The sequence below is a fragment of the Gymnoscopelus microlampas genome, assembly GCF_963454915.1.
Source record: "Gymnoscopelus microlampas genome assembly, chromosome: 24".
Lineage (NCBI taxonomy): Eukaryota > Metazoa > Chordata > Actinopteri > Myctophiformes > Myctophidae > Gymnoscopelus > Gymnoscopelus microlampas.
This window is the reverse complement of record NC_139961.1, coordinates 35609309-35636673: the sequence shown is the minus strand read 5'-3', so window position 1 is coordinate 35636673 and position 27365 is coordinate 35609309. Positions and strand designations below refer to the sequence as shown.

General features: G+C 41.9%; 2 protein-coding genes across 4 annotated transcripts in view; one reads left to right on the top strand and one right to left on the bottom strand.

Annotated features, from left to right (window-relative positions):
- LOC311040393 (sodium-driven chloride bicarbonate exchanger-like) overlaps positions 1 to 3905 on the bottom strand; it is a gene marked incomplete at its 5' end in the record, with an annotated part of 80187 nt that extends 76282 nt beyond the window's left edge. For all 3 annotated transcript variants that reach the window (XM_084050648.1, XM_084050649.1, XM_084050650.1), the window contains 2 exons: positions 1437 to 1466; positions 3858 to 3905. In XM_084050648.1, the coding sequence (XP_083906774.1) occupies positions 1437 to 1466; positions 3858 to 3905 (78 nt within the window). The remainder of the gene's footprint in view (positions 1 to 1436; positions 1467 to 3857) is intronic.
- Positions 3906 to 11111: 7206 nt separating this feature from the next.
- LOC311040372 (serine/threonine-protein kinase 24-like) lies at positions 11112 to 26823 on the top strand. Its single transcript, XM_084050619.1, has 11 exons — positions 11112 to 11931; positions 14728 to 14958; positions 15517 to 15573; positions 16083 to 16191; positions 18200 to 18357; positions 21284 to 21469; positions 21605 to 21756; positions 22878 to 22995; positions 23518 to 23586; positions 24176 to 24312; positions 24485 to 26823. Exons 1-11 carry the CDS (start codon positions 11890 to 11892, stop codon positions 24522 to 24524), a joined length of 1299 nt encoding a protein of 432 aa, XP_083906745.1. The 5' UTR covers positions 11112 to 11889; the 3' UTR covers positions 24525 to 26823.
- The last annotated feature ends 542 nt before the right edge of the window (positions 26824 to 27365 follow it).

Genomic DNA, 27365 nt, shown 5'->3' with positions numbered 1-27365 from the left:
ATGTACAGTAACTATCAAACAAGCAAGAGAGCTAATCCACATTATAAATCTGTGTAAATAGATGTTCACAACTTCGAAGTAACAACCTTGCACACAGCACCTTCAAGCACCTTAAATGCTATAGGTCAAAGGTCAAACGGTTCTTGATTATTATTTTTTTGTTGATATTCCTTGTTGTAAATACTGTATGTTTTTATTAACTATTATTATTATTATGATTGATGCTGCTACAATGTTGTGCGGAAACAGAAATGAATAAGTGTGTGTCCACGGCTAATCTTGTAAACAACTGGACCATGCACATAGAGACATGGGGGGGCTCCACCACAATTCCAGTAAGCAACGGAAGAATAAAATATGTATGTTTCACATATTGTGAATATTTGTTTGAAGGTTTTTCACATTTTGTGAATTCATAATCTCTGATTCACCGTCTCACCATCCTTTCATATTTGGGCAAGACTTATATCATCAATATGACATCATCAACATGATGTCAGAGATCCACAGGGAGAACCCATCTTGTGGCTCTGCAGGAGTCTAGCTATCTAAAACATTGGTTCTCAACCTTTTCAGGCCGCGACCACCCAAAATAATCATATGGGACCTGGGGTATCGGTTCCACAGATAAATATTGTGAAATAGTAAATCTACAAGCCCACAACAAATAAAAGTAATTAAACTGTCACTTTACTGTCATCTAAGGACCCCCCCCAAAAAATCATGTGAGGACCCCCCCGGTGTGTGTCCATTACTCGCAAACCACTGAACCAAGCAATTGGCACAATGCCAGTAGGCCACAAGTACATCTACTGATTTATTTGTCCATTTTCCATTTTATAATGGGAGGAGGAAGCAGAGCAAAATACTAAATGGATAAAATAAAAAATATCTTCTCTATAATTTTCTTCTACTGTTACTATCCATATTCGCATCTTCATGAGCTCTTCTCATCTGAATAATACAGCTATAATGTGTTCATTGTACAGAAGATGCCCGCTAACAACTATTAAGTTAGTCTCTGCAAAGAAAACTTAATAACAATAACAATAATAATAATAATAATTACCCTCTCAGAGTTATATGAATAATCTGGATTTTTTTTGCTGGTGCAGTTACATTATGCAGTTCTTTCTACTTCACTTTAATTTATATAATCTTATCCTGAAACTCTCCTCTCTATCTTATACACACTGATAGCCAAACTCCAACTTAAATCCTATTTACATTCTCCATACATGTACAGGCACTCTGGTGGCCGCTAGATTGATTTATAGTGATATCTATGACAAACGTCTCGTAAAAATAGACCACACATCTGCTTGGCAAGCTGATTAATGAATCAAAAAACATTATTGCTGGGTAAAAGCCATGTGACTTTATTTTGTTTTCTAAACACGAACATCAGCTCAACGAAGTGAAAGACAGACACTCACCACATCTTTGCTCTCCTGAGGACTTTGATCCTGTAAAAACACAAAAGAAGAGCAAGGAATCAGTCTTATTTTCCTTGTTCCTTGTTGTCTACGTTCCTGCGTGGAATGTGTTCTGATCACAGCAAGCAGAATTAAGTTCATTCACATTTTGAATGCATACATCTGCATTATTTAGCAACGAAACAGTCGGGATACTAAAGCTACGGCTCCTCCTGCCTTTGTAAAGATGCTTGTACATCAAACATACTCCCTTAGCCACCCCTGGCAACCTGAAACTTGTTTGGAATGAACCGAGGCCCACTCTTCGCCCCTGTGTGCTGATTTCCATAGGCTGCCCACCCTGTTTTGTCCTGGCTGATTCCCATCATACCACCACGTATACACCTCACATGCTCATATACAGTATACACATCCCTGCAAAACCATGGCAACGGCATTAGGATGCAGCAGCATCCAGGAGGAAAGGGGGCGGAGGAGGGGGCAGCGGTGAGTTACGGCAGAGGAAACGCACCGCATTGACACAGAGTGGGGAGGAGATGAGAGTGAGAACAGCCATCCCTCTCCTCGTGTATGACCGGCGTTCGCTGCACAAGCACAGTCCCGGGAGAGCCAAGCCCCACGGTATTACTGTACATCTACCGTCAAACATGTATGTTTGTATCTGAGCAACATTCCTATTGCTCACATTATACTCCATTTCTCCTTTCTCTCTCTGATTCCCTCCGTGCCATAGAGAAGGACCCAGGGTGCATATTATATTTCCTTTCTCTCAGCACTGCCTCACCTGAATGCTAATAAGGAGAGGGGGGACCACAGAAGTGGGCTCTGCCTCCACACAGAGGAGGTGCACGGTTCAACGATCAATTGTCTTATTTACCGTAGAGTCTACAGGGGGCTCAGAACTCGGCTCATATCTCAGTGTTCTGTGTTCTGGACATGGCGTGTCAACGAAAAGAGCGGCTTCACTATGAGGTGTGACCACCCTCTCTAGACATACTGTAAGTGTTGGCCCACAGCGCTGAGCCTAATGGATACTACATGTTCTCTCCTTCTGGGTCAGTGGAGGATGATTTCATCTGACGGGCTGGCTACACAACGTGTTTGGGGAGTGAGAGTGTGTTGGTTTGCTAATACTGTATGAGAGAAAAGGAGCATCATTCAAAAATGCCCAAAATTAGGATGTGATCCTGTGATCCTGTGATTCAAAAAGTAGGCTACTAGGTATGCAGGACATTGTCATCAACCACTGGTGTCCCATCACCGACCCATAACTATCAAAGTCCACAGATTAGGCATTAAAAGCCTGCATATGTATATGTTAGGATGATCCAGAGATTAAATGTATTGTATGCCATTCTGTTTTACTGACACACTGACTGTAAAATAATCTTGCAGGTTATGCAGGTTAAACATCATGGTCGTGGATCCGCAGTGTATAGGCTAAGCAACAGGAATGGCTTGACAGCGATCAGTCTCGCCATGTGTATCACAAATTGGGTCGATGATGCATGATAGCTCCACCATACAATCCAGTTGAGGCGATGAGGTAGGATTTAATAGGATTTTGGATCAAATGAATCCGTTTTCAATTGCGGCTGTTCATGTAACATGTTTCATCCAACGTGAGTGATTAATTAGGCTACGGTGGCCATAAACGATACAGAAGGAGAGCATGTGTGTATAGGCTACTGCAGTGGTTCTCAACCTTTTCAGGCTGTGAACCCCCAAAATAATCATATTTGAACTGGGGACCCCCCCCAAAATAATCATATTTGAACTGGGGACCCAGCCCAACCTGATAAGCACTTGGAATATAGGAGTTGAGGCATTACATTTTGTTTGATTCCGTTCCACAGATAAATATTGTGAAAATAGCAGATCTACAAGCTCACATCATCTATTTTCACAATATTTTGCCTCTTTCTCATGTTATTTGACAATTTGGCCATTTTTAGGTATTAAAAGGGTATTGAAAGTCCTTAAATCGTCACTTCACTGTCATCTGGGGACCCCCCTGGAGGTCCCGACCCACAGGTTGAGACTGGGCTAGCCTACTGCAAAGGCTGTAAACTCTATGACGCTTGATGCAACTGATCAAACAGAATATTGTTCATGTTTTGGTGAGAACGACATCATTCTAATTGGTCTCACGCTGCAGACAACCAAAACTAACAAAAATATAGGTCATAAGGGAATCCTCGTCCTTTGATGTAGGCTAAAATAGGGCATTTTCTATTATGAAATTGTAGGAAACTGAAATAAATCATTATTATGTTTCATCCTTAAGATAAATAACATTATAGCCTAACTGAGTCGTGCAGCCCCCATGTTAAGTGTGCCAATCAATCTAACAGGCTGATAGCCTATATTATGAATGTACAGAAAAACACAATGGTTTTTGGGGATCATAGTGTTTCTTACCGTTGGTAATAGCGGCTCCATCTGAGCTCCTTGGTCCGTTATGTCCATTTTTTCCCTCTTTCGCTTGGTCTCACAATGAATTCGTGATGCTGCTCTATTGTCCCTGGTCTTCAGTCAGACTGTTGGCTGGCAATGAGGATGATGATGCTTTTTTCTTTTTTCTTTCTCTCACATCACATCCACCGGCCGGTTTGTCTCAAATGGGGGTGATCATAGAATAGATAGTCGTCCTGCTGCCCTACATACCATACATCCAGTGGACTCATTTACGCATGGGGGTGTTGTAGCGCTTCTCAATTGACGCGCTCCAGCTCGGAGCCACGAATAACAAAACGCTCGCCCCAAAACACAGTCACCCCCGGGGGGAAATCCGGCGACCTCGGGAACGGTCGCCACCTGGTATTCCTAAACGTAACCTCAGTAAACTATGCCTAAAACCTAGCCTTAATCCTAAACGTAACCTCAGTAAACTATACTTAAACCCAGCCTTATTCCTAAAAGTAACCTCAGTAAAACGGTGCCAAAACCTAACCTTATCCTCAGCTAAACAAATACAAGATTACAAGAACCACTGGGGGCGAGCGTGTTTTGGGGCGAGGGTTCCGGCTACCGGAGCGACCAATTCGCGTTCCCACGACGACGACTGAAACGCACACACACACACACGTGAGTCATGAAAACGCCAACTGTATTCATCCAGAACTCGTTTAAGAACATTAACTTCCCATTCCTCAAATAGGTCCACATATCCTATAAATCTGTAACCCAGGCTAAATGCATTTGGGGAAGGCTATAGCCCCAGAGGCCATTCGCGTCACTTTAGGGCATATTAACCCCCCCAGATTTGCTATAATAAACCGTATACTAACCTAATAACTATAGCATGTTAGCTTACACGCTCCTACATCTTAGTTAATGCCCGTATGGCTTGGCTTTCTCTGCTTGCATTAGCCTGATCTCGTAGCTGAATTATAACGTGCGACATGGGGCCTAATTTAAATCAATATCATGATTGCAAACACACCACATGGCCGGTTATTGTCAGATTATGGCCGAGTCGGTCTTCTTCTGGGTGAGACTGCCCACATTTACAAGGTCTAAAACGGTTCAAATGGTCAAAGGGCCCACATGTGTGTTGTCCATCCATTCCATCATTGTTCCAGCTACGCTACACGTTTCCATCCCCAGCCAGCACAGGGCGTCAGGCCGTTGATACATTGGTTCCCTCTAGTGGTGAAATCGACGACATGCCAACAAGCTCTATGCGCAGTAACTAGTGTAAAGACCTTCACAGTTGTTACCAATGATACTAATTGAAGGCTCTGTTACAGAGCAGTGGTGGAAAGTAACAAAGTACATTTACTTAAGTACAATTTTGAGGTATTTGTACTTTATTTGAGTATTTCCAATTTCCAATACTTTTACTTCTACTCCACTACGTCTCAGAGGCAAATATTGTACTTTTACTCCTCTACATTTACTTGAAAACTTTAGTTACTAGTTACTTTTCAGATTCCTCGCCAGAGCTGGCGAAAACTTCTGGGAACTCAGATTACTTTTCAGATATAAATTATGATATAATGAAACATACATTAACCACTTTAGCCCTATTTTATACCTAGGCTATTTGAAAATAGCAGATCTACAAGCTCACAATGCGTCGCATCGCGACGCATTGTGAGCTTGTAGATCGGCTATTTTCAAATATTTAGTAGCCTACTTTTACTTTTGGTACTTTAAGTACATTTTGATACCAATACTTCTGTACTTTTACTCAAGTACATTTTTTATTCTGGACATTTACTTGTAACAGAGTATTTTTATATTGCAGTATTGGTACTTTTACTTTAGTAAAGAATTGTAATACTTTTTCCACCACTGTTACAGAGTCAGGGTGCTGTTATTGTTCATGTTGGCCCAATGGAAACACTCGGCTGCACCAGTCCAGTAGGTCTCAAAGTGGGGTCCAGTGAGCCTCATGGTTCCTTGAGGGGGTTCTAAATGGCCTCTTACGGGAGTGTACAAATGGAACCAAATGGATTTGGTTCTCAGAGTTATGGGGGTCCTTGAAATGTAAAAGTTTGAGAACCACTGTGCTACATTAAATGGAACAGAGCCTGGATTCGTATCATTGGTGGACACCTGTAGGGCCGACAGTGGCTCAGGGGTAGAGTGACCGGGTAGAATGAACTGGAAAACCGCAAGGTTCCCAGTTCGATCCCGGGCTGGGGTGCTCCTCTAGAGTTAGTGTCGAATAGACTAGGCAGGATTTCAGAAAATGTGCTTATTTAAAGTGCTGAAGGCAAATCGTGTTAATTTATGGCACACATGTTTTTTAGGGATATTAAGGTGTGCTGAATCCAAATTTGCTGTGTGCCAAGCTCAAAAATGGCCGCTAAGCCCTCAAAATGGACCATTTAAAGATGGCGGCCGCCACTATGCTGGAATATATTACAAAACAGCTTTTTGACTAAACAAGGTAGAAACTTGATTGATTTTTTTTTTTTTTGTTTTTCATTTATGAGGAATCCAATTAAATATTTTGATTTGAAATCAAGTGTGAGGAAACTGCTTAAAACTCATATATTGTGAAAATTGTCATTTATTGGTGAATATTATTCACCAATAAATGTTCCCAATAATGATGTACATAAATGTGTCATTATATAAAGGTAACCAAGTCCATAATACTTGTGAAGAAACTGCTGAAAGAGCATATTGCAAGCCTGTGGTATAAAGTGATGGCCTAACTCAAATATCAGCCACAAACACCTTGCTCAGCGGACCAAAGTAGAGAATGGCTAAATGCTACAGGAAAGAAGAGTGGAGGCTTAGTAGGTATTACCAGAATAGGGTCTGCACTGAGTAGATGGACATTGTCATATAATCTGAGGACACACATAGTTTATCAGACAACAGCTTTGCTAGGAATGACATCAGGCAATGAAGATGATGAGTACACACACAATGAGTGCACAAACAAAAAAAAGAAAAAGACGACTCTGATGAAGGCAGAATAGTTGTGTCATTGAAACAGCATGTGTTTCAAGATGGTGGCGACACATTGAAAAACATGATCAACAAGGATGTAGTCACATCTGAGATTCAGGAATCTCTGCTTAATGCAGAAGAACTTGGACAAGTACAAATGAAAGTCTTTTTCGAGAAACGCCTGTGTGAGCCTCCAGATAGTGACCAGCACCTGGCTCTGAAACCACCTATTCGAAAGAATAAGGCCAAGACATTTGCTTCTTTATATGAAGTTGTGCAACTTTCCAAGGGAAAGCAAAACACTATCAAAGTGGATAGGAACATTCTACAAAGGCTCATTACTGCTTACAGAGCAGGGCGCCAGGTAAACCTTGAAAACATCCTTACGCATGAACTTATGACCATCCCACTACCTTTGGCCACAACTAATGGTAGTCTACATTCCACAAACAAATCTGTGCTAGTAAACATACTGACAGAACAAGTCCAAACCCCTGCAAAAGTTACACTTGATGATTCCAGCTGACTGCTCATTGATGGCCAAGCACTCGTGATGGCACTAGGAAAGCAACCTGGAACATTTGGTGAATATGCCAACATGTTTGCTGGAGCTGTGTTTAGAATGGGAGAAAACTGCCAGAGGATTGATGTTAGTCTTTAACAGGTATCAAGAGGAAACGATCAAAGCAGGCACAAGGATTAAACGCAAGCACCGCCACCGACCAATACGTTGTAAAATAGAGAACAAGTCAGTTCCTCTTCCACCAGACTGGTCTAGCTTCATGGCACTTGAGGAAAATAAAGCAGACCTTGCTCAATTGCTTTCAAACCATCTGATTAAACACAGCCCTAATAATCTAAGTTGTATCAGGGGGGTTTGCCGAAGGATTTGTCATCGGATCCAGATCTTGAAGTCTCTTCTCTAAGTGCTGACCATGAGGAAGCTGACACACAACTGATTTTGCATTGCATCCATGCTCAAATGGAAACACTAGTTGTGTCAGCATGTGATACAGATGTGCAATGTAAGTGTCTCTACATGAAAGCTGGGACATCAAAGGCGCCGAAGTATCTTCCAGTACATGAACTTTGCATGTTGCTTTCTGCTGATCAAGTTGACACACTACTTGCCTTCCATGCTGTCACTGGCTGTGACAGTGTTGGTGACAGCATGTCATAGTTCAGAAAACAGAAAACAGCCTGGCAGGTGTTCCAGCAACATCACACAGGTCTCATTGGGCTTGGAAAAGGCCCTCTCACAGTAGACATAGCGAGGTCAACAGAGAAATTCATCTGTAAGATATACGGTTGATACATGCAATGAAGCAAGAGTCAAGTTGTGTTGTATAGGTCGTGCACAAGAGACTCTGCCACCAATCTCAGATGCAGCAGTTTCATATCATGAGTTCCCACTATCAAGCTCTTGTCTGGAACCAAGCTCACTTGCCACATCCTGGTCTTCCTCCAGTGACCAAAATGGGATGGATGCACCTAAATGGTCAGTTGGTGCCACGGCTGCCTTCCCTGCCACCTATGCCAAAAGCATGCAGGGAGATCACGTCATGCAGTTGCACAAAGGGATGTCTCAACCAACGCTGCGGCTGCAGGAAAGTACGCATGGAGTGCATTGAAGCGTGCAATTGCAAGAAACCTGCCAGAACACTGAGCAAATACAAGTCAGAAACACAAATTAAGGCAATTATACATCTTAAAGCAATTATTCATTACCACCCCCCCCCCCCAAAAAACAACAACATTATTCATTACCAAAGAGGCCAATTTTCACAATTTGAATTATATAAAAGTGGTTCCTTCACAATTTATCTTAAATCAGAATATTGCATTGTATTCCCTATATATGTAAACATAAAAAAGGACATTTCAGTCTATTTTCTACCTTGTTTAATCAAACATATAGTGTTTTATTATGTTTCAGCATAGTGGTGGCCGCCATCTTTAAATGGTCCATTTTGAGGGCTTAGCGGCCATTTTTGAGCTTGGCACACGGCAGATTTGGATTCAGCACACCTTAATACCCCTAGACAACATGTGTGCCATAACAATTTGCCTTCAGGGTTAAGATTTTTGGAAAACTGACCTAGTCTAGAAGTATCCTTGAGCAAGACGCTGAACCCCTAATTGCTCCCGATGAGCAGGTTGGTGCCTTGCATGGTTTCCTCCTCCATCGGTGTATGAATGTGTGTGTGAATGGGTTAATGGCACAATCAATGTAAAGCGCTTCGGATAGAAGCGCTATATAAATGCACCATTTACCATTTACCATTTACCACCTGGGAAGGAAGTAAGGAAGAGCCCAATTTCCTTCATATATGGCTGCTGTGCATAGAGCCTATTTAAACTTAGTAGTAGATGTCACTGCACTGCAGTTGTGTATAAAAAACAAAAGGCTTGGCCCCAAAACAATCTCACATAATGGTGTTTAAACAAACAACCACTCACCACGAAGACAGTATTCCGGAATCCAAAGAATTATGATTTAGCAGAATGACAAATTTTACAATCATATTATTTAATTGTAGTAATGCATTAATGTGATCATCATTTAATGTTGCAACTAGGTAGGTGGGGCTGATTTTAATTAAAGCTCATATGCTGCTGGCTAGCTCAACCTATAATAATACATCATAAATAATTGATAATTTGTGTTATATAATATAAACCTAAAATCTGTATAGTAACTAACTAGTAACTACAGATGTCAAATAATTGTAGTGGGGTAAAAAGTACAGTATTTACCTCTGATATGTATGCGTTGAGTAGAAGTATAAACTTTTAAAGAAATCCTAAAGTAAAGTAAAGGTAGAGTTAGACTACTAGTACTCCACTATTGACACGGCAGCGTAGACTGATGCTTGTCATATTTACAGCTGGCTTCTATGTACAGTGTACACTACATCACTGTTCCTCAAAGTGGGGTCCGGGGACCCCCAGGGGTCCTTGAGTGGGTTCCTGAGGTTCCCCAGCAAAAAATAAATAAATACATACACTAAATAATAATAACAACAACAACAACAACAACAACACAAATATTCTCTTATGGGGGTCCCTGTTACAAAATGTTTTCAGATGAGGGGCCGCAGCCAAATCCATATCAATTTAGCAGTCCTAGACATTAAAAAGTTTGACACCTACATACAGGAGACTATCATCATCATGTGTCAGTCCACCCGCATATGGGAATTCGTTCTCCTGCTGCTCATGCCACAAAAATGTGGAACGCCCTACCAACAGTCGTAAAGGAGTGTAAATTCCTACTCTCCTTCAAAACCTCTCTAAAAGTGCACTTACAGGTAGCTGCAATGCCAATTCGAAACTGGCCCCTGTAAAAGTCAAAGCCATGACTGCCAATCTGCCATGAAAGCCAATGACTGTCATAGTGAACTTCAACCTGGTGTTTGCGCTTTCTCCATTTAGGGCCCGTACATCTACATAAACGTTCATATTTCAAATATAAAGTGCTTACCCCATGGCCACGGATGTTGCAATTATGTTCTGCCAATCAGAAGTACCTGCATCTTCCGTATTGTTCAATAAAAAGCATTTTAATCCGATCGGTGGCCATTTCTCCGTATTTCCCCCAATGCCTTCAACTGCGCGACCCTATTGGTTGGGAGGTGTACTGTACTCTGATACGAATAACAAAACACTCGCCCCAAAACACGTCGCCCCGGGGTAATTCCAGCGACCTCGGAACAGGTGGCGACCTGGTATTCCCAAACGTAAGCTTAGTAAAACGGTGCCAAAACCTAACCTTATTCCAAATTTGACCTCAGTAAGACTAAACTTATTTCTAACCTTTAATATCCTCAGTAAAACAAATAAAGAAAGAATACAAGAACCACTGGGGGCGAGCGGTCCACGAAAAAAATGGGGGCGAGCGTGTTTTGGGGCGAGTCTTCCGGTTACCATTGTTATGACATTGTAACTCTATGAGAAAATAGCCACCGATCGGATTAAAAAGCTCTTTATTGAACAATATGGAAGACACGGGTAATTCTGAGGTCTCGTACATAATTGTAACATCCGTGGCCATGGGGTAATCACTTTACATCTGAAATCCGAACGCTTATGTAGATGTACAGGCTGTAAATGAAGAAAGTGCAAACACCAGGTTGAAGTTCATCCAGACGTGACAGACGACCGTCGTGTGATCCATGGCTAGTGCAGGATATGGTCCTATAGATCTGGATCCGTATCCGGTGGGTCCGCCCAGGCGTGACAGACAGACAAGCAAGCAAAGCACCGACAAGATGGCCGAGAATACGGCACGAAAGTGAGCGAGAGAGAGAGAGAGAGAGAGAGAGAGAGGGGAGAGGGACAGCAGAGAGACAAAACAAACACATTGACGAGCCCGTCCTTCTTCCATTAAATGTCAGAAGATCAACCAGGAGGTTCTGGTACCGGTGGCGGCTGATCAAGACAAACGATCCTGATCCCGTCGCTACATCTGGACTCTGATCGTTTATTGTTTTTTTGCGGATATTATGCAGACTTGTGTGCACTGTGGTGCACGGATGAGCTTCCAGCACAGCTTGCTGACAACGCTGCTGTTAGCGACACAGACACAGAATATAAGCTTTCCACACATAAAGTGTCAGTAAAGTGAGTGATCGTCGTTAATGTTTCCTGCTGGATGCTTTTAAATCCAGGACCTGCGGATTATTATTGAACCGAGGCGGTGCAGCTTGTCTGCAGGGGCAGATTTTGGATGTGCTGCTAAGTTAGCGGCTAAAGAGGCTAACATTGCGGCAGGAGATTTGCCTTGTTTTTAAACACTTGGGAGGTTATTTCTGTCCTCTGACTGAAGAACATTATTCCCTACCGGGGGATCGAACCACCGACACAGTGTCGGTGACACGTTGTACTATAGGAGGGTAAATAGACTGACCACCAGTCCAGTAGGGTTGTTGTTATTATTCTAACACTGTACACACAGCCTGATCAGTGTAAACACCAAGACCAAGAGCCAAGGAGGAGAAGCCATCATCATCATCATCCCACACATCATCAAGTCCCCAGCATGGCCCATTCTCCCGTCCAGGGCCACATACCGGGCATGCAGGTGAGTTAGGATAACTTCAATCTCTATGCCTGTGTCTGCCTGTCTACTCCAAGGCTGCCAACCCTCCTGGATTATGCAGGAGTCTCCTTGATTTCAACCACATCTCCTTGAGGACTCCTTGCTTGTCATTTCTCCTTGATTTGGCATCAAACTCCCAAAATTCACCAGAACTCAGCAAATTACATCTACTGTGTTAAAAGAGCAGAAGAGGGGTTTAGTGGTCACACTGGCTGTTAGTCAAACCACAAGTCCATCACAGATGCCACCCTCAGAAGGAGATGATGGTTGCTTGCTATGGTTTCCATGGTAGCCCTGCAAGTACCATGCATGCAGGGTTCATCGCCATGCCGGCTTGTGGTGGACATCTTTGTCAAAATTCTATTTTTGCCATGGACATGGCAAATATGACCAGACACAGAGCTATAGCCCTAAATGTATTTGTGCTGTGGTCCTCAAAGTAGGTTGAGGGACCTTTGGGGTTCTTTGAGGGTGGTCCAAATGAACCATTATAGATCTAACTCTCAGTGTTTATAGGTCTAACTCTCAGTGTGAACCAAATGGAGCTTGAGAACCACTGTCTCCTGGACTGGACTCCTAATGTGCCTTAAACAGTGTCATAGTAAATCAGTGTCATACATTTTCTGATAAACCTGGAGGCTGACATAAAAATTTGACAGGACAAGTCTTGCCACGGATACATTTTGTTGATGACCCCTGCATGCATGATGCACGAGAATTGTCTGTACATGCATGCAGTTATTATATATATATATTTTTTTTTGACTATGGGTGGTGATAATTGCATAGTTAACTTGAGTAGATAATGTCTGTCCTTATGCAAACTTGATGTTGCCTAATGCACAAGCTTGCATAATCCTGTATACAGGCTTATTATTAGCAGATTTTCAATGGTAAGGATTTGTAGGTGGTTTGCTAAGAAGTGCTGAACATGGAGGTGGATGCACATCAAAGGCAGATGTGTGTGTGGTGTGGAGATCTGCATCTTTGGCTGCAAGGCTCCTACTGTCACTTAAGACGAACATGACTCATGTTTGTCTTAAGATTTAGCCCAAATAATCTTTTTGTAATCGGCTAGAATAGATGACGCCTATTCTCTGCCAGGGTGTGAAACTAGTTTATCCACCCACCAAACACAGTGGCAATTGAAGGCATAGGTAGAATATATAGCCAATATATTTTTTATAATTTAATGATGGCATGTGCATTACCTGCCAAAGTCTGTATATTACAGGGTAAAACAATAAATAAAAGCTTTTTAAACACAATTGCAGTCCCACTCCCCAGAGTCCCCACTGGAGATTTTAATAGTTTTTTGGAAAATAACAAAATCACATGGCCTCTTGCAACCTCTTTTCCATAGCCCTTAACACAAACATTTTTCCATTGGGAAAGACAAAGTTGTGTTGCTCAGGCACATTTTCTTTAAGCATACCAACTACCAAGCTTAGATTAAAAAATCCCTTTATTATAGGAAGCAGCTGTTTCATTTTTAGCTCTCTCATAAATGGGCATATTGACCCTTTCCCTGTTCAGAAGAGGTCATACAAGGAAGTCATTTTTTGTCAGCGCTTGCCTGCTCTTGTGTTTCCCACATAACAGCCCCTGGTGAATTTAGTCATTTTTCCTGCATTGTTCAAATAGGTTATTAATTCCATGCTCACATATTATGCGACAGTTGGACTTTAAGTCTCGTCATTCAATTAGGCATAATGCGTAGTTTCAGTTAGTTTTTCAATCCTAGAATATCGCCATATCAGATATTTTGAAACTTGTACTTAAATTCAGCCTTCCATTCCTTCCCAATTCCTTGAATTATTCGGAATAATAATGGAAACATGTTTATAGTAAATAAAATAATGCAAGATTACATTTTTTGTCCAAAATGTGCAGCTTCTAGTTACGATGTCAGAACAATCATCAATCTTGGATTCCTCACACAAACCCAACCCCGCTGGCAAACTACACCGCCAAAGTCTCCAAAAACTATTGACAAACCCTGTCAGACGTTTGTGACTACACTGTCTATATAGCAGTGACGAGGAGAAAACGGATGGTACCGTTTGAAAGGCCAATTCCTGTCTCTACATGTGTTATTTCAATTTATACTATTTTGTTTACGAAGGCAGATAGCAGGGAAGCATTAGAGGGAGACATTGGTACAGTATGTGAGAGGTGCAGGTTTGATCGTTGGCCAGCCAGGGTACATTTACATGTTGGTCTGAACCACTGCATCATTACTGGGTACAAACATTTAGCCTATTTTTAGTGTGCAAGGACTCACTACTACTACTGAACCCCCTCTAATGCCAATTGAAGATTGAAAGAAAGTCATAACTTACAGTAGAATGAAATAAACATGATTCAAAAGAAATGTAATTGGATTCAGTTAAGGTTTTGTGATAAACTTTGCTACGGTTTATGTGGCACTAATTAAAAGACCAAACCATTAATGTTCCGTTCACGTGGCATCTCTGTGGCCAAAAATCTCACTGCCCTTTGAAGATAATTTTTAAATGATAGAACAATACTTTTAACTTTGACTTGACATGATTGTCATCTCAATTGTTTACCCTCTCCACACACGCAAGCGTGCAGTGGCAATAGGCAAATTAACTTATCCTCCCAACAATGGTATCCTGCTGATGTTTTGCTTCACTTCCTGACATTTGGTTCCTTTCACACATTTCCCCTTTTCTCTCCCTTCCTATGCCTTTCCTCCCTTCCTTTTGTTCCCCCACCACACCACACCACACCACACCACCCCACCCCATCCAGAATGCCAAAGCAGATCCGGAGGAGCTGTTCACCAAGCTGGAGAGGATTGGCAAGGGCTCGTTTGGTGAGGTGTTCAAAGGCATCGACAATCGCACGCAGAAGGTGGTGGCCATCAAGATAATCGACCTGGAGGAGGCCGAGGATGAGATTGAGGACATCCAGCAGGAGATCACCGTGCTCAGCCAGTGCGACAGCCCCTTCGTCACCAAGTATTACGGATCCTACTTAAAGGTGAGGCACTGTGGGTCGTAAATTGCACAGTGTATCTTTCCTGATTTGGAGTCACTCGATGAAAATAGTTGATGCAATGGGTTGTGATCTTGTAGATCTGCTTTTTTCAGTAAGCGACCATTGTATGAGAGTTTTGAGCATTATTCTACCATAAAATGCACCGTTGAATATAACGTCAACATAGCATTGTAAAGAAGTCTGAGTACTCTGTAAGATGTTTCAATAATTGTTTTCACCTCCAGAGTCATCCCTCTGCCCCAATATAAAAGGACTTCCTGTACTCCCTCCTCACTTTCTCTGCCCCTACATAATACAAAACTTAAAGACAGGGTTTAATCAGAGAGGACAAGGGACTCCCACCATCTGCTTAATGTTTATTAGTGTCATTATGACTTTTTTGGGAACACTCAGGGATCTTTGCAGACAGCATGCAATGAGCCCATCTCCGATATGATAATGGAGCCGAGAATATTCATCTAAAATATAGCTCTCTTAATATTTAATGAGTCTGTCCTTTTCACATCATCAACGGCTCACTCTCTCCTCATTTTCTTCCAGGACACAAAGTTATGGATCATTATGGAGTATTTAGGTGGAGGCTCTGCATTAGATTTGGTAAGTGAAGATGTCCATTCCTTGTCCATCGTTTGAACGATAACGTCTGATTCAGGGCGTTTAAAGGCCCAATCTGGGACTTGTTTTGAATATAAATTAGGGTTCTACATACATTCTTAAAGTGTTTGTTTTTGTCAATTTCTTGTATTTATGTTTTTGGTGGGGCTACATATGTCTTTATTTTTTTCAGTATCATTGATTCATTATCAATGATTGAGCCTTTTTGTAATTATTAGGGTATCAATGTGCTTGGATTGAATAAATGCTGGAAAATGTTTGAATTGAAGGTAGAAATCAATACATTTATAGCATGGTATTGACATATCTATAGTGTTGTATCCAAAAAGGATGGAGATTTTGAGTTGAATGGTATGTTACAACCATGAGGTGATGCAACACATCAGCCAATGCACCTTGAAGGTGCTTGAATTTGACTTTTTAGAAAACATACACAAACCCAAACTACCTGTTGTCTGAGGATGTGTTTCGCTGTTTCTGTGCCTGTAAAGTTGGAGCCTGGGGCGTTGGACGAGATTCAGATCGCTACCATCCTAAGAGAGATCCTCAAAGGCCTGGAATACCTGCACTCTGAGAAGAAGATCCACAGGGACATCAAAGGTAAATTCCACAAATAATAAAGGCTGGACATTCAGACATTTAAAGGCTTATTTTGTCGATTTATATCTGAAGGCTATCGTTATTTTGTGAGGAGAAAATGTGAAAATCGTGCGCAAAATATATAGTCCACCAGCCTAAAATACGTCAGCAGACCGCTCGCTCGAGACTCAGAACGCATTATTATTAAAGTTGCCCTTTAATTAATTAGCAATAAATGTTTGACTGAAAAAGTCATTGAACATGCTAGCTTTCTAACTGTGCACTTCTGGGAATTGTAGTTAACTAGAGGTGCGGGTCGCTACGCGACCCTTCCGTCTAGTCGCTGGCGCGAGGCTCTCGTGTAGTATGGTGTGTTTTTTTTTTGCAACCTTTATTGTGAAGGAACCACCGGAAGTGCTAAGCTATTCATGCCGTTCCTTGTTACATAACACTCTGAGATGCTACATCGTGACATAGTGTCACAGAAACCCCCAAAAGTCACCAAAATAACACTGTTCAACGGGCAAATTAGTTAGCATTGATGACATTGACCACACTAACGTTCATACAGGTTGTTGATAAGATGTTTAACGTAGCCGTTTGAGTGACGACAGCAGCGTTGGTTACCGTTAGTGTTAGGCGCATGCTAACGCTATCGCCGGGCCGCCGACGGTCACTACCAGCCGAGGCTTATTCTTGCGCATTAGGCCGCGATTTCCGCAGGGCCACTGCCTCGTGCCCTGCGTGTCTATTGACATTTGTAATGGTCAGAAATCTAAGTTGGGCTTGTTTGTGTGAGAATATTTCCACATTGGTTCGAAATGTGTGCTTATTTGAGCATTGAGGAGTTAACTGTGCAGGAGCTGTGTGGAGCGAGCGAGCTGGTGTTTTCAATGGCCGTCGCTTCTTTGTGTTCGGCTGGGGCCGTGATGGGCGGGGTTTTCGGGGTTGCCATGTCCAGGAGTTGTAAGCGCGAAGTGGCGTGTAATTGGTTTGGGAAAGTGCGTCGACGCATGCGCAGTGCGCAGGGTGGTGTTTTTGCATCAAGCTGGTTGCTTGTTGCTCGCGCGCAATCTGGCAACAGTGATGCAACTTACACACAGGCAAACGTTCGACACTGGATTCAAATTGTAAGGTAGATGTAACTTCCAAGTGGCGTGGATACAGTAACTACTGTAGCTGTAGTCTAGTTGGGAACACCCACTGTAGTTGACAAATACCAGACCCACATGTTAATAGAAGAACCAAAAAGGGTAACATAATAATGTTGCTGGAATTATATTGTTCTGTTAAAAATCTAGGCATAAAAGAAAAGGGATTATTCTTTTTCATAACTATATTTGACAAAAAATACTAATCCGGATTATCTGTCTGGCCAGACTTTGGGTAGAGAGTTTCTGTCAACCCCATCATCTATTGTTGTCTGTTGGGTTAGAGTTGTTCTGCCTCAACAGACAGCGATAGATGATGCTTTTGACTTAATGGACATCTGGGACTGCACACACACCATATCATACGATACGTTAATGGTATTGACATCCAATTATGGACTTGTACATTATATGGGTAGTATTTCATTGGGGAATTAAGGCAAGTGCATGCCGGGGTTAGTTGAATGCTTCTGTCGGCTGCTGTGCATTCGTCTGCTAATGCTTTTGGTAGACAGACGAACAGCGTCGACAAATGCTTTACGAGTGCTTAAAAAGAGAGTTCTCACTCACTTGCTCTGTGAGGATCCCTGAGCCCTGAGCTGGATGCCAGAGAGAGATTTGTTCCAAATTTAGACAAAGGGCTAAAAGAAAAAAAGCAGCCACTGCTTATACCATATTATAGTGCAAAATATGGGATTTTTTTAAAGGATAGTTGTGGATGGTGACGATGACGAAACGACTCTTTAATAGCATAGCGATGATGACCTTCAATTGACAATTTCTGTGATTTTGTATGTTAAGGTAATGATTTGAATCAAAAAGTGGTTCTATCAGTTTAGAATAATTGAAATCCTGTCTGTCTGTTTGTCTCTCTTTAGCGGCCAACGTTTTGCTGTCAGAGCAGGGTGAGGTGAAGCTGGCGGATTTCGGAGTGGCCGGACAGCTCACTGACACCCAGATCAAACGCAACACCTTCGTTGGAACGCCTTTCTGGATGGCTCCCGAGGTCATCAAGCAGTCCGCCTACGATTCTAAGGTGTGGCCAAAGGTCAAAGGTCAAAGTGGAAGGGGGGCGTAATGCACAATGTTATCTATACCATGTTGGTATAGATTAGAAAGAATGGCGTATTTCGGTTAAAGATTTGTGTCAATAATTAGTGTGGTTGCCCTAACAGGGCAACCAGACTATAGTACTCTATACTCTTTATTTATTTGTTTCCATCTTTATAGATAAACTTTATTTGTAACCGCTATTTCTCCCACAGTTTTTATCCCCTAATGTTGTGCCATATATCAAAATGACCGTCTAAATCGGGAATCGTGCGCGTGTATAGGGCTAAGAGATTGGTTGAATAGTTTAATTGATATTAATTTATTAGTGCCATTAAATGTCCCCATCCACTTTAATGGAAAAGTGAAAAAACTCAAATTCAAGTATTTTTTTCTCAGAAACCGTAAGAGCTACAGTTATCAGATTTGGAGGGATAATTCATAATATTGTCCGAAATTATTGAAAAAAATATCACACCTTTCGGCCTCATGGTGGCGCTATAACAGCCCCCTTTACGTTTTGGACCGTAACTCTTGAACCGTAGGTCCGAAAATCAAAATTTCTTTTCACCTGGATTCCTTGGGTCACTACGCATCTCCCCATATAGGCCACGCCCATTTGCGTCAGGATAGATTTTTTGATATTGATTTATTAGTGCATTAAATTTCCCCATCCACTTTAATGGGAATTGCAAAAACTCCCATTCAAGTATTTTTTTCTCGGAAACCGTAAAGGCTACAGTTACAAAACTTGGAGGGGAGGTTAATAGTTTTTTGAAAAATTATTACGAAAATAATCACACCAGTCGGCCACATGGTGGCGCTATAACAGCCCCCTTTACCTTTTGGCCTATAACTCTTGAACCGTAGGTCATAAAATCAAAATTTCTTTTTCCCTGGATTCCTTGGGTCACGACGCATCTTCCCATATAGGCCACGCCCATTTGCGTCAGGATAGATTTTCCGCCATTTTGAATTTTCTTCAAAACACACTTTTTGCTCCTTTTCCTTCAATTTTTTTCCAATCTCACACAAATCGGTACACGTGATCTATTTATTAGTGTGGTTGCCCAACAGGGCAACCAGACTATTGTTATTGATAAACTGAGATAAACAATATTTCGAACCGCTATTTCTCCCACAGTTTTTATCCCCTAATGTTGTGCCATATATCAAAATGACCGTCTAAATCGGGAATCGTGCGCGTGTATAGGGCTAAGAGATTGGTTGAATAGTTTAATTGATATTAATTTATTAGTGCCATTAAATGTCCCCATCCACTTTAATGGAAAAGTGAAAAAACTCAAATTCAAGTATTTTTTTCTCAGAAACCGTAAGAGCTACAGTTATCAGATTTGGAGGGATAATTCATAATATTGTCCGAAATTATTGAAAAAAATATCACACCTTTCGGCCTCATGGTGGCGCTATAACAGCCCCCTTTACGTTTTGGACTGTAACTCTTGAACCGTAGGTCCGAAAATCAAAATTTCTTTTCACCTGGATTCCTTGGGTCACTACGCATCTCCCCATATAGGCCACGCCCATTTGCGTCAGGATAGATTTTTTGATATTGATTTATTAGTGCATTAAATTTCCCCATCCACTTTAATGGGAATTGCAAAAACTCCCATTCAAGTATTTTTTTCTCGGAAACCGTAGGGGCTACAGTTACAAAACTTGGAGGGGAGGTTAATAGTTTTTTGAAAAATTATTAAGAAAATAATCACACCAGTCGGCCACATGGTGGCGCTATAACAGCCCCCTTTACCTTTTGGCCTATAACTCTTGAACCGTAGGTCGTAAAATCAAAATGTCTTTTTCCCTGGATTCCTTGGGTCACGACGCATCTTCCCATATAGGCCACGCCCATTTGCGTCAGGATAGATTTTCCGCCATTTTGAATTTTCTTCAAAACACACTTTTTGCTCCTTTTCCTTCAATTTGTTTCCAAATCTCACACAAATCGGTACACGTGATCTATGGACCCATGCGATAAACCTATCCAAGCGGAATTTTGATAGTCCGTACCGTCCGTCCGTAAATGGCTTCCAAAGTTAGCGGGAGGGGCCCGTTTGACCAAAAATGCCATAAATCACGAACAAGACGTCCGGTCAATCCCAAATTTGAATCACATGTCGAGGGTGGTATACTAAACCAATCCCCAAAAGCATTTCCACTTTGATCCATAGGGGGCGCCACGAATGCTCGAAATGTAACCGTTCGATGCAAAAACATGCTTTTTGGGGGATCAATCCTCTCAAAATGAAACGCAGGCGATCTCAGGAGTGACGTCACGATGTAATTGGCGCAGTCTCCGACGGTATTCCTCCCGGCGTATTACTGGAGTCCCGACCGCGTCGGCGCAACCACACTCTGCAATTTCCCCGGAATTGCGACGCGTCTAGTTATAAATGAACCCTAAGGGTGGGAGACCCAGAAAACCAATTCTATGATTATTGGTCTTTGTGTCTTGTATGAATCTTACTGTGAGCATATATTGAAACTAAGACATCTAGCTAGCATTTTGACAATGCAACAGTGGACTTAAAGCACTGAACTTGCTGTGTTTGTATAAGTGTATCCAATATATGTGGCAATATTATAAAGATATCGTCTGGGATTTAGATATCGTAATCTTGTGATAAGTGATGCGTTTTAATCAGTTAAGCCCTATTTTATACTTTCAAAACATTTAAAAATGTAAAGAAATAGCGAAATTGGATTACCTACAAGCTCACATTGTGTCGCTTCGTGATGTGTTCTGAGCTTGTAGATCGGCTATTTTTAAAATTATTTGAAAAATACAATTACCGTATAATAATATCGATGTGTGGTCAAAAATATTCTAATAGATGTTGTCTATATGGCCCAGCCATAGTGTCATGTGTGTTTGTTCCCATGTCTTCCAGGCTGATATCTGGTCACTGGGCATCACAGCCATTGAGCTGGCCAAAGGCGAGCCTCCCCACTCAGAGCTCCACCCCATGAAGGTATTGTTCCTCATCCCAAAGAACAACCCACCCACGCTGGAGGGGAACTACTGCAAACCCCTCAAAGAGTTTATAGAGGCATGCCTCAACAAAGAGCCCAGTTTTGTAAGTATTGAGCTAATATAAAAAAGTGTCCAAGTGTCAAAACACAGCCGCACATAAATTGAGGAGACCTGCAGTAGATTTTGCTGATCACTCCTGACTTTCTCTCTCCTCTCACCCCCTCCGGTATCACTGCAGAGGCCTACTGCCAAAGAACTGCTAAAGCATAAGCTGATCGTCCGCCACGCCAAGAAGACCTCATACCTGACCGAGCTGGTAGACAAATACAAGAGGTGGAAGGCGGAGCAGACCAGAACTAGAAACGAGTCCAGCTCGGACGAGTCTGACTCGTAAGTAACCCCCGACTGTACAAGGGTCAGAAATGATCAATAGTTGTCCTCCTTTATAGACTGAACTGTCCACTTGTTTACAGCTTCAGTCTGACATTGTCTCCACCCTAAGCGAGTTCCAAGGGGGAGGGGGTTTGAGTTTCCCTAACCAATCACTAGAGATAATTTGCCTGGTCTTCTATGTAGTTTGGGCCATTTATCAATCACAGCACATTCTAGTGATTCTGATTTACCAGTAAGTGGCGAACGTAATTATAAGAAATAAGAGAACTGGTACCAATTTAATTCCATTTGTGAGTGTCTGCGTCATCGTTTTCAACGTGTCTCCGTTCCCCCTGTATACATTTAAGTGCTGAAAACCTGTCCTGGATGGGAGTCTCCAGACGTTAAAACAGATGAGGGAACTATTTACAGAATAGTGTGGAAGGGATGATGGGTGCAAAGGTAGCAACATGTATTTTTTCAGTATTATATATATACTAGCTGCTATGCTCATGCACCTTATGTCTAAACCTCATGTACATACTGCACGGATCATACTGTTATGCTATGTCTTTCTTTTCACTCCCCCCCCCCCTTTCTCTTCCTGGAAATGACAAAAACGATGGAGCTTGCACCCACCTGTACGCCTGTGATGTGACAATAAAGATGATTCTGATTCAGACAAAAACGTCCTAGACTACACCTAATGAGAGATTTTATACATTGAAAAAGACAGTGGGCTGTCTGTTCCCGTTTTACTCTTAATTGAGATGGACAGTTAGGAAAGCTGAGAGGGAAACGGTGTAGTAGAGACACAACAGGAAGGGTGAGATTACATCTGAGGAAAGTAGAAGTAAATAAGACACTCAGACGAGTGCTGTAATCACTATGCCGTCAACAGCCATCTTTATTTTCTAGTTGGTACTGGAAATTCTGCAGCCCGTTATTTATTTGTTACTTTGCTGTACAGAAAGCACTTCAAAGCATTTTCAGAACCCATTTGCTATACTGGTTCTGAAAAGTGCATCAGCAAAAACTATCCACTGCTGTTGTTAAAGAGTCCTTAAGCACGTTAAATGCATGACTAAATCACTCAGCTCGATTGGATATTTAAGCTGCCCCTGTTTCTGTCCAATCAGAGAGCAGGACGGCCAGGCGTCGGGCGGAAACGACTTTGGCAACGATGACTGGATCTTCACCATCCGGGAGAAAGACCCCAAAAAGCTTCAGAACGGGGAGGGACAGTCAACAGAGCAGGTGAGCTTCTGACAGTTTAGGGATGGGCTCTTTCAACAGGGTCTGTGTGTTTTAAGGGTCTTTTTAAGACATTGATCTGGCATAAATTCTCTTTTTTCAAGATTATTTTGGGGCATTCTTTATTTTGTTTTATTCACACACAACTTGACTTTATTTGAAACCTTTATTTGAGGGAAATCCACTCCATGCGCTGTCCAGTCAGCTACCAGCACGTCCCAAACTGCCGTTATTTGCTAATAGAAAAATTGCATTTTTCTGTGTCCTACTAAACAAATCTATCCATTATGTCTGTTGGCCATCTTGACCATAGTATGACAGAAAAAATAGGTTTTATGTTTTTCAAACGCACGGGAAGTTATGTAAGGGAAGTAATCCATGATGAAAAAGGTGTGCACATCTGGAAAATATGTTAATCATGCTGATAAAAAAATGCCCTCACCCACATTACTGGCCAAAGCAAAGCTGTGTCATTTTCAAATGTGGTTAAAAACTGTTGTCACTGTACTCTGTATCTTCCCACAGTTAAAAGACATTCCAAAGAGACCTTACTCACAGAGCCTGACCACAGTTATCTCTCCTGCTCTGGCAGAGGTAAGCAGCTTCCCTCCTGGATGAGAACCCAAAAACCTTAGCCCTCGATTAGGGCTAAGGGTTAGCTTAATGTATTGACTTACCATGTCATTCTACAAAAATGACTCATTATCAACTGAAAAAGGTGTATTCACAATTGATAATTTTTTGTCATGTGAGTGCCAGTATAAATTTGCCTTTAGTCTTCATCATGTGCACAACATTTTTCATTGCACTGGAACATACAGTATTGGAAGTACTGTCAACTGTACCTGGGAAACACTGAAATTTCAGTGGTTCTCAAAGTGGGGTCTGGGGACCACCCCCAGGTGTCCTCGATGAGGTTCCAGGGAGTCCCCAGCTAAATGATTGGTAGTTAGGAACCAAATACACCCTTACAGGTCTATAACTTAGATAGTGTACAAACAGAACAAAATGGCATTTGGTTCCGTTTGTACACTGAGTTATGGGGTCTGTGGCCTAATACATACCAAATGGGGGGGGGGGGGGGGGTCCTTAAAAAAATAAATAAATGTGAGAACCACTGATTTTCGATATCCATTGACATTCTTTGAGTCCCTGACACCTACCTGTCTGCGTTGGTTTGCAGCTGAAGGCGAGGCAGGAGCAGGTGAATGGGAACCCCATGGCCTTGGATGAACTGCGGGCGGCCATACTGCTGGCTGAGGAGAGCTATCCTGGTATCTCTGACTCCCTGGTGGCACACATGGTCCACAGGCTCCAAAGGTACGACTTCTACATAAAAAATATAGATATTTTAAACATATTTAAAAACTGCAGGGTGTATACACGCTGATACATGAAATATATATGTGATATATGGGTTGATCGATAGCTATTATGCAGGGTGAATAATTGTTACTGTCGCACTGAACTATCCTCCTTTCTCATTTGACAGTTTCTCTACAAGCAGGACAACTTCTTCCTCATCTCCCTAGTGATTGGCTCTTGGCCCCCCCACTCTCCCAGGCCCCACCCCCGACACCGCAGCCACGGTCAGTGGGGTTTAACAGACGGGGGTCACATCATTCGACACCAGCTGAGCGCATTTGACCTCCCCTGGGCAGGGGAGGGGGCTTCGCCTAGCCTATTACACATCACTGAACTCCAAAAAACGCTCCGCGGAACGAAGGGAGAAATGTGGAGAGCCTCTTGTCGGTCACCTATTCCAGTGACGAACACCAGGGGGCAGCAGAGTACTTTGACATGTCTGGTGTTGACTTATGAAAGAAAAACAAAGCCCCTTCAGTGACAAGTGAGACTCTCTTAAAAAGAGAGCAAGCCCCCCACAACAAACACAGTGAACAGCCAAGTTGAACGCTGGGCTTTGTATTATGAGGAACCCCTTCAACCTCGCAGCGTGGAGTTTCTACATGGCATCTGCTTAGAAGAGGAGTGCAAAATCCCACCCAGTCCAGAAAAGACCCCCCCCCCCCCTCCTTCTCTCCTCCCAGTAATGCAGGCGTCAGTCATATCCCTATAGACTCTGAAAGCATGCTTGATGAACCCGTGGGGATCTATCTTTGTGCGTGTGTGTGTGTGTGCGTGCGTGCGTGTGTGTACTGGACAAGCGTGGACACCGTGTGTATGCGTGCTTATGTGTGCGCAACCTGTATGTGCGTACCGGCAAGTGTTTGTGTGGGTGTGTGCATGTGCTCTCTCACTCTCTCTCTCTCTCTGTCTCTCTCTCTCTCAATCTGTCTCTCTCGTATGTCTCCAAGAATCCCTGTTTAGGCAAATTGCAGCATTCTTAATGAAACCTCAGGTAAAGTGCTTTAAGTGGACTTTGTCCTCCGAGGCAGTGGAGGGCGCCATGCTGTACATGATTAAGAGGTGTCATTGATGTTAGCGGCGGGGAATGAATCACTGTGTGCAAAAATGGTCACGTGCATTTTGTAGATATTGATCATGTTTAAAAACAAAGTTTAAAAAAGAAAAAAATATATTTAACGATTTTAAAAGTCACTCAAACGAACAGAACTGAAAATGCCTTGCCTTTTTTGAGACGCACACGTTTTGTTACAGCGTATTTCATTTCACTACTTGATTATTTTTGTCCCCTTCCCAGTCAGAGTAAAAGTTAGGTATTGTCTCTTTTTGAAGGGAATCTTCCATTTCAATCAGAGTCCCGAGACATTTGAATCAATTAACTTGTGTACTAGTAGGTTATTTAGTGGCAGACGCTTTTTTATTATTATTTGTAGTCATAAAAAAAAGCTTACTTACATCATAGACATTTCAAGTCAGTTTTTACCTTTTGCTCAGACAGTGTCAAGGCTAAGATTGGACAACTGAGATTAGGCTGCCATCAGAAGTCAACTTTACACATTTGACTGAAGATTCAACCTTAATTAATTTGATAGTGATTTCTCTGTCGTGTTACGGTTACCTGTACACTTTCAAGTGAAGGCAAGGGGAATTTACACAGGGATGGGGGGGCCTGTGTAGGCAATCAAACGCGGACACAAGTGCACTGCATTGACACAACCATGGCCAAATTCAACCATAGACCAGGTCAAGCCAAGCTCACATCATAGACCATTTATGGTGATACTTAGGGCAAAAAAAACAAAACAACCGCCATCCTCCATTTTGTCGCTCCAGACGTTGCTGTTCACACTTCCTCACCACACTAGAAGTGCCATGTTCTCTTTCATGCTTACCAGATTTTTGTTTTTTTGTAGTATGAATCGCACCTTTTTCTTTATTTCTAATTTCGGATCAGTTTTTTGCACTTTGAAAGTGTGTTTGAGTATTTAAAGAACCTAAAGTAAGAGGAAACTAAATAAAACAGGGGGGGGGGGGAAGAGTCTCTAATAGCCATGTTTTACTATATATGTTTACTTAAAGAGTTCCAGAATTTACTACTGTGCTAATGCAGCAATAATGTTGAGGAGTTGCATCAGGGCGCACTTGTCAACACAGGGATAGAAAGAAAATAAGAAATATCTGATATTTTTGTAACTGCAAAGAGATAAGTATGGAAATAAGGAATGCTTTATGGATAATGGGCACCTGCCTCTGGCAAAGAAACAAAACAAAACTATACCTTACAGAAAACATATGCTACGGAAAGAACTAGAAAAACCTGTACATTTGGTCTTCTTTATCATAGCTGACAGTTTATAGTACTGTATATAATCTTTGCTTGTGTCATTTGAGAAATCCCAAGTTAAATGTAAGCTCTTGTAAGCTTTCAAAGTGACATGAGAAATAAAGACATAATGCTAACTGAGATGGTGGCCTTCGTGTCATGCATTTATCAGCGTCCGGCATTGGGTTCCATTGTCGAACTGGAGTCGTTTTTACTGACCTATCAGGTGACGACACGACAAACATTTGATGTGAGAATAAACTGAGTTTAACTTCTCAGTTGCACATTCAAATGTCTCACTTGACTAGAGGTTTATTTCAGAATTTCAGAATCAGATTTACTGTCAACATCACATACAAATGGGTGAGATTTTTTTTGAGTGAGAAGGGGATTGGGAGGGGTGAGCAGTAAGAAATCAAACATTACATATGCATGTCAATCAAGATATCGACGTACTATATACACAACGCATTGCATAAGACCAGCAGATACTGTATGAGGTAAAAAGCCTTGGTAGGTCCACAATCTTGGGAACTTTGCCTAATTGCTTTTTTTTAGCTGATTACCATTTATGTGCATGATTAGACATAAGGTGCAAAAAAACAAACAGGGCAGGTCTACAGGGAAAGTAGAAGTCTGACTGTTTTTAAGCTAAACTGTATACAAATGTTTATAATCTCTTTCT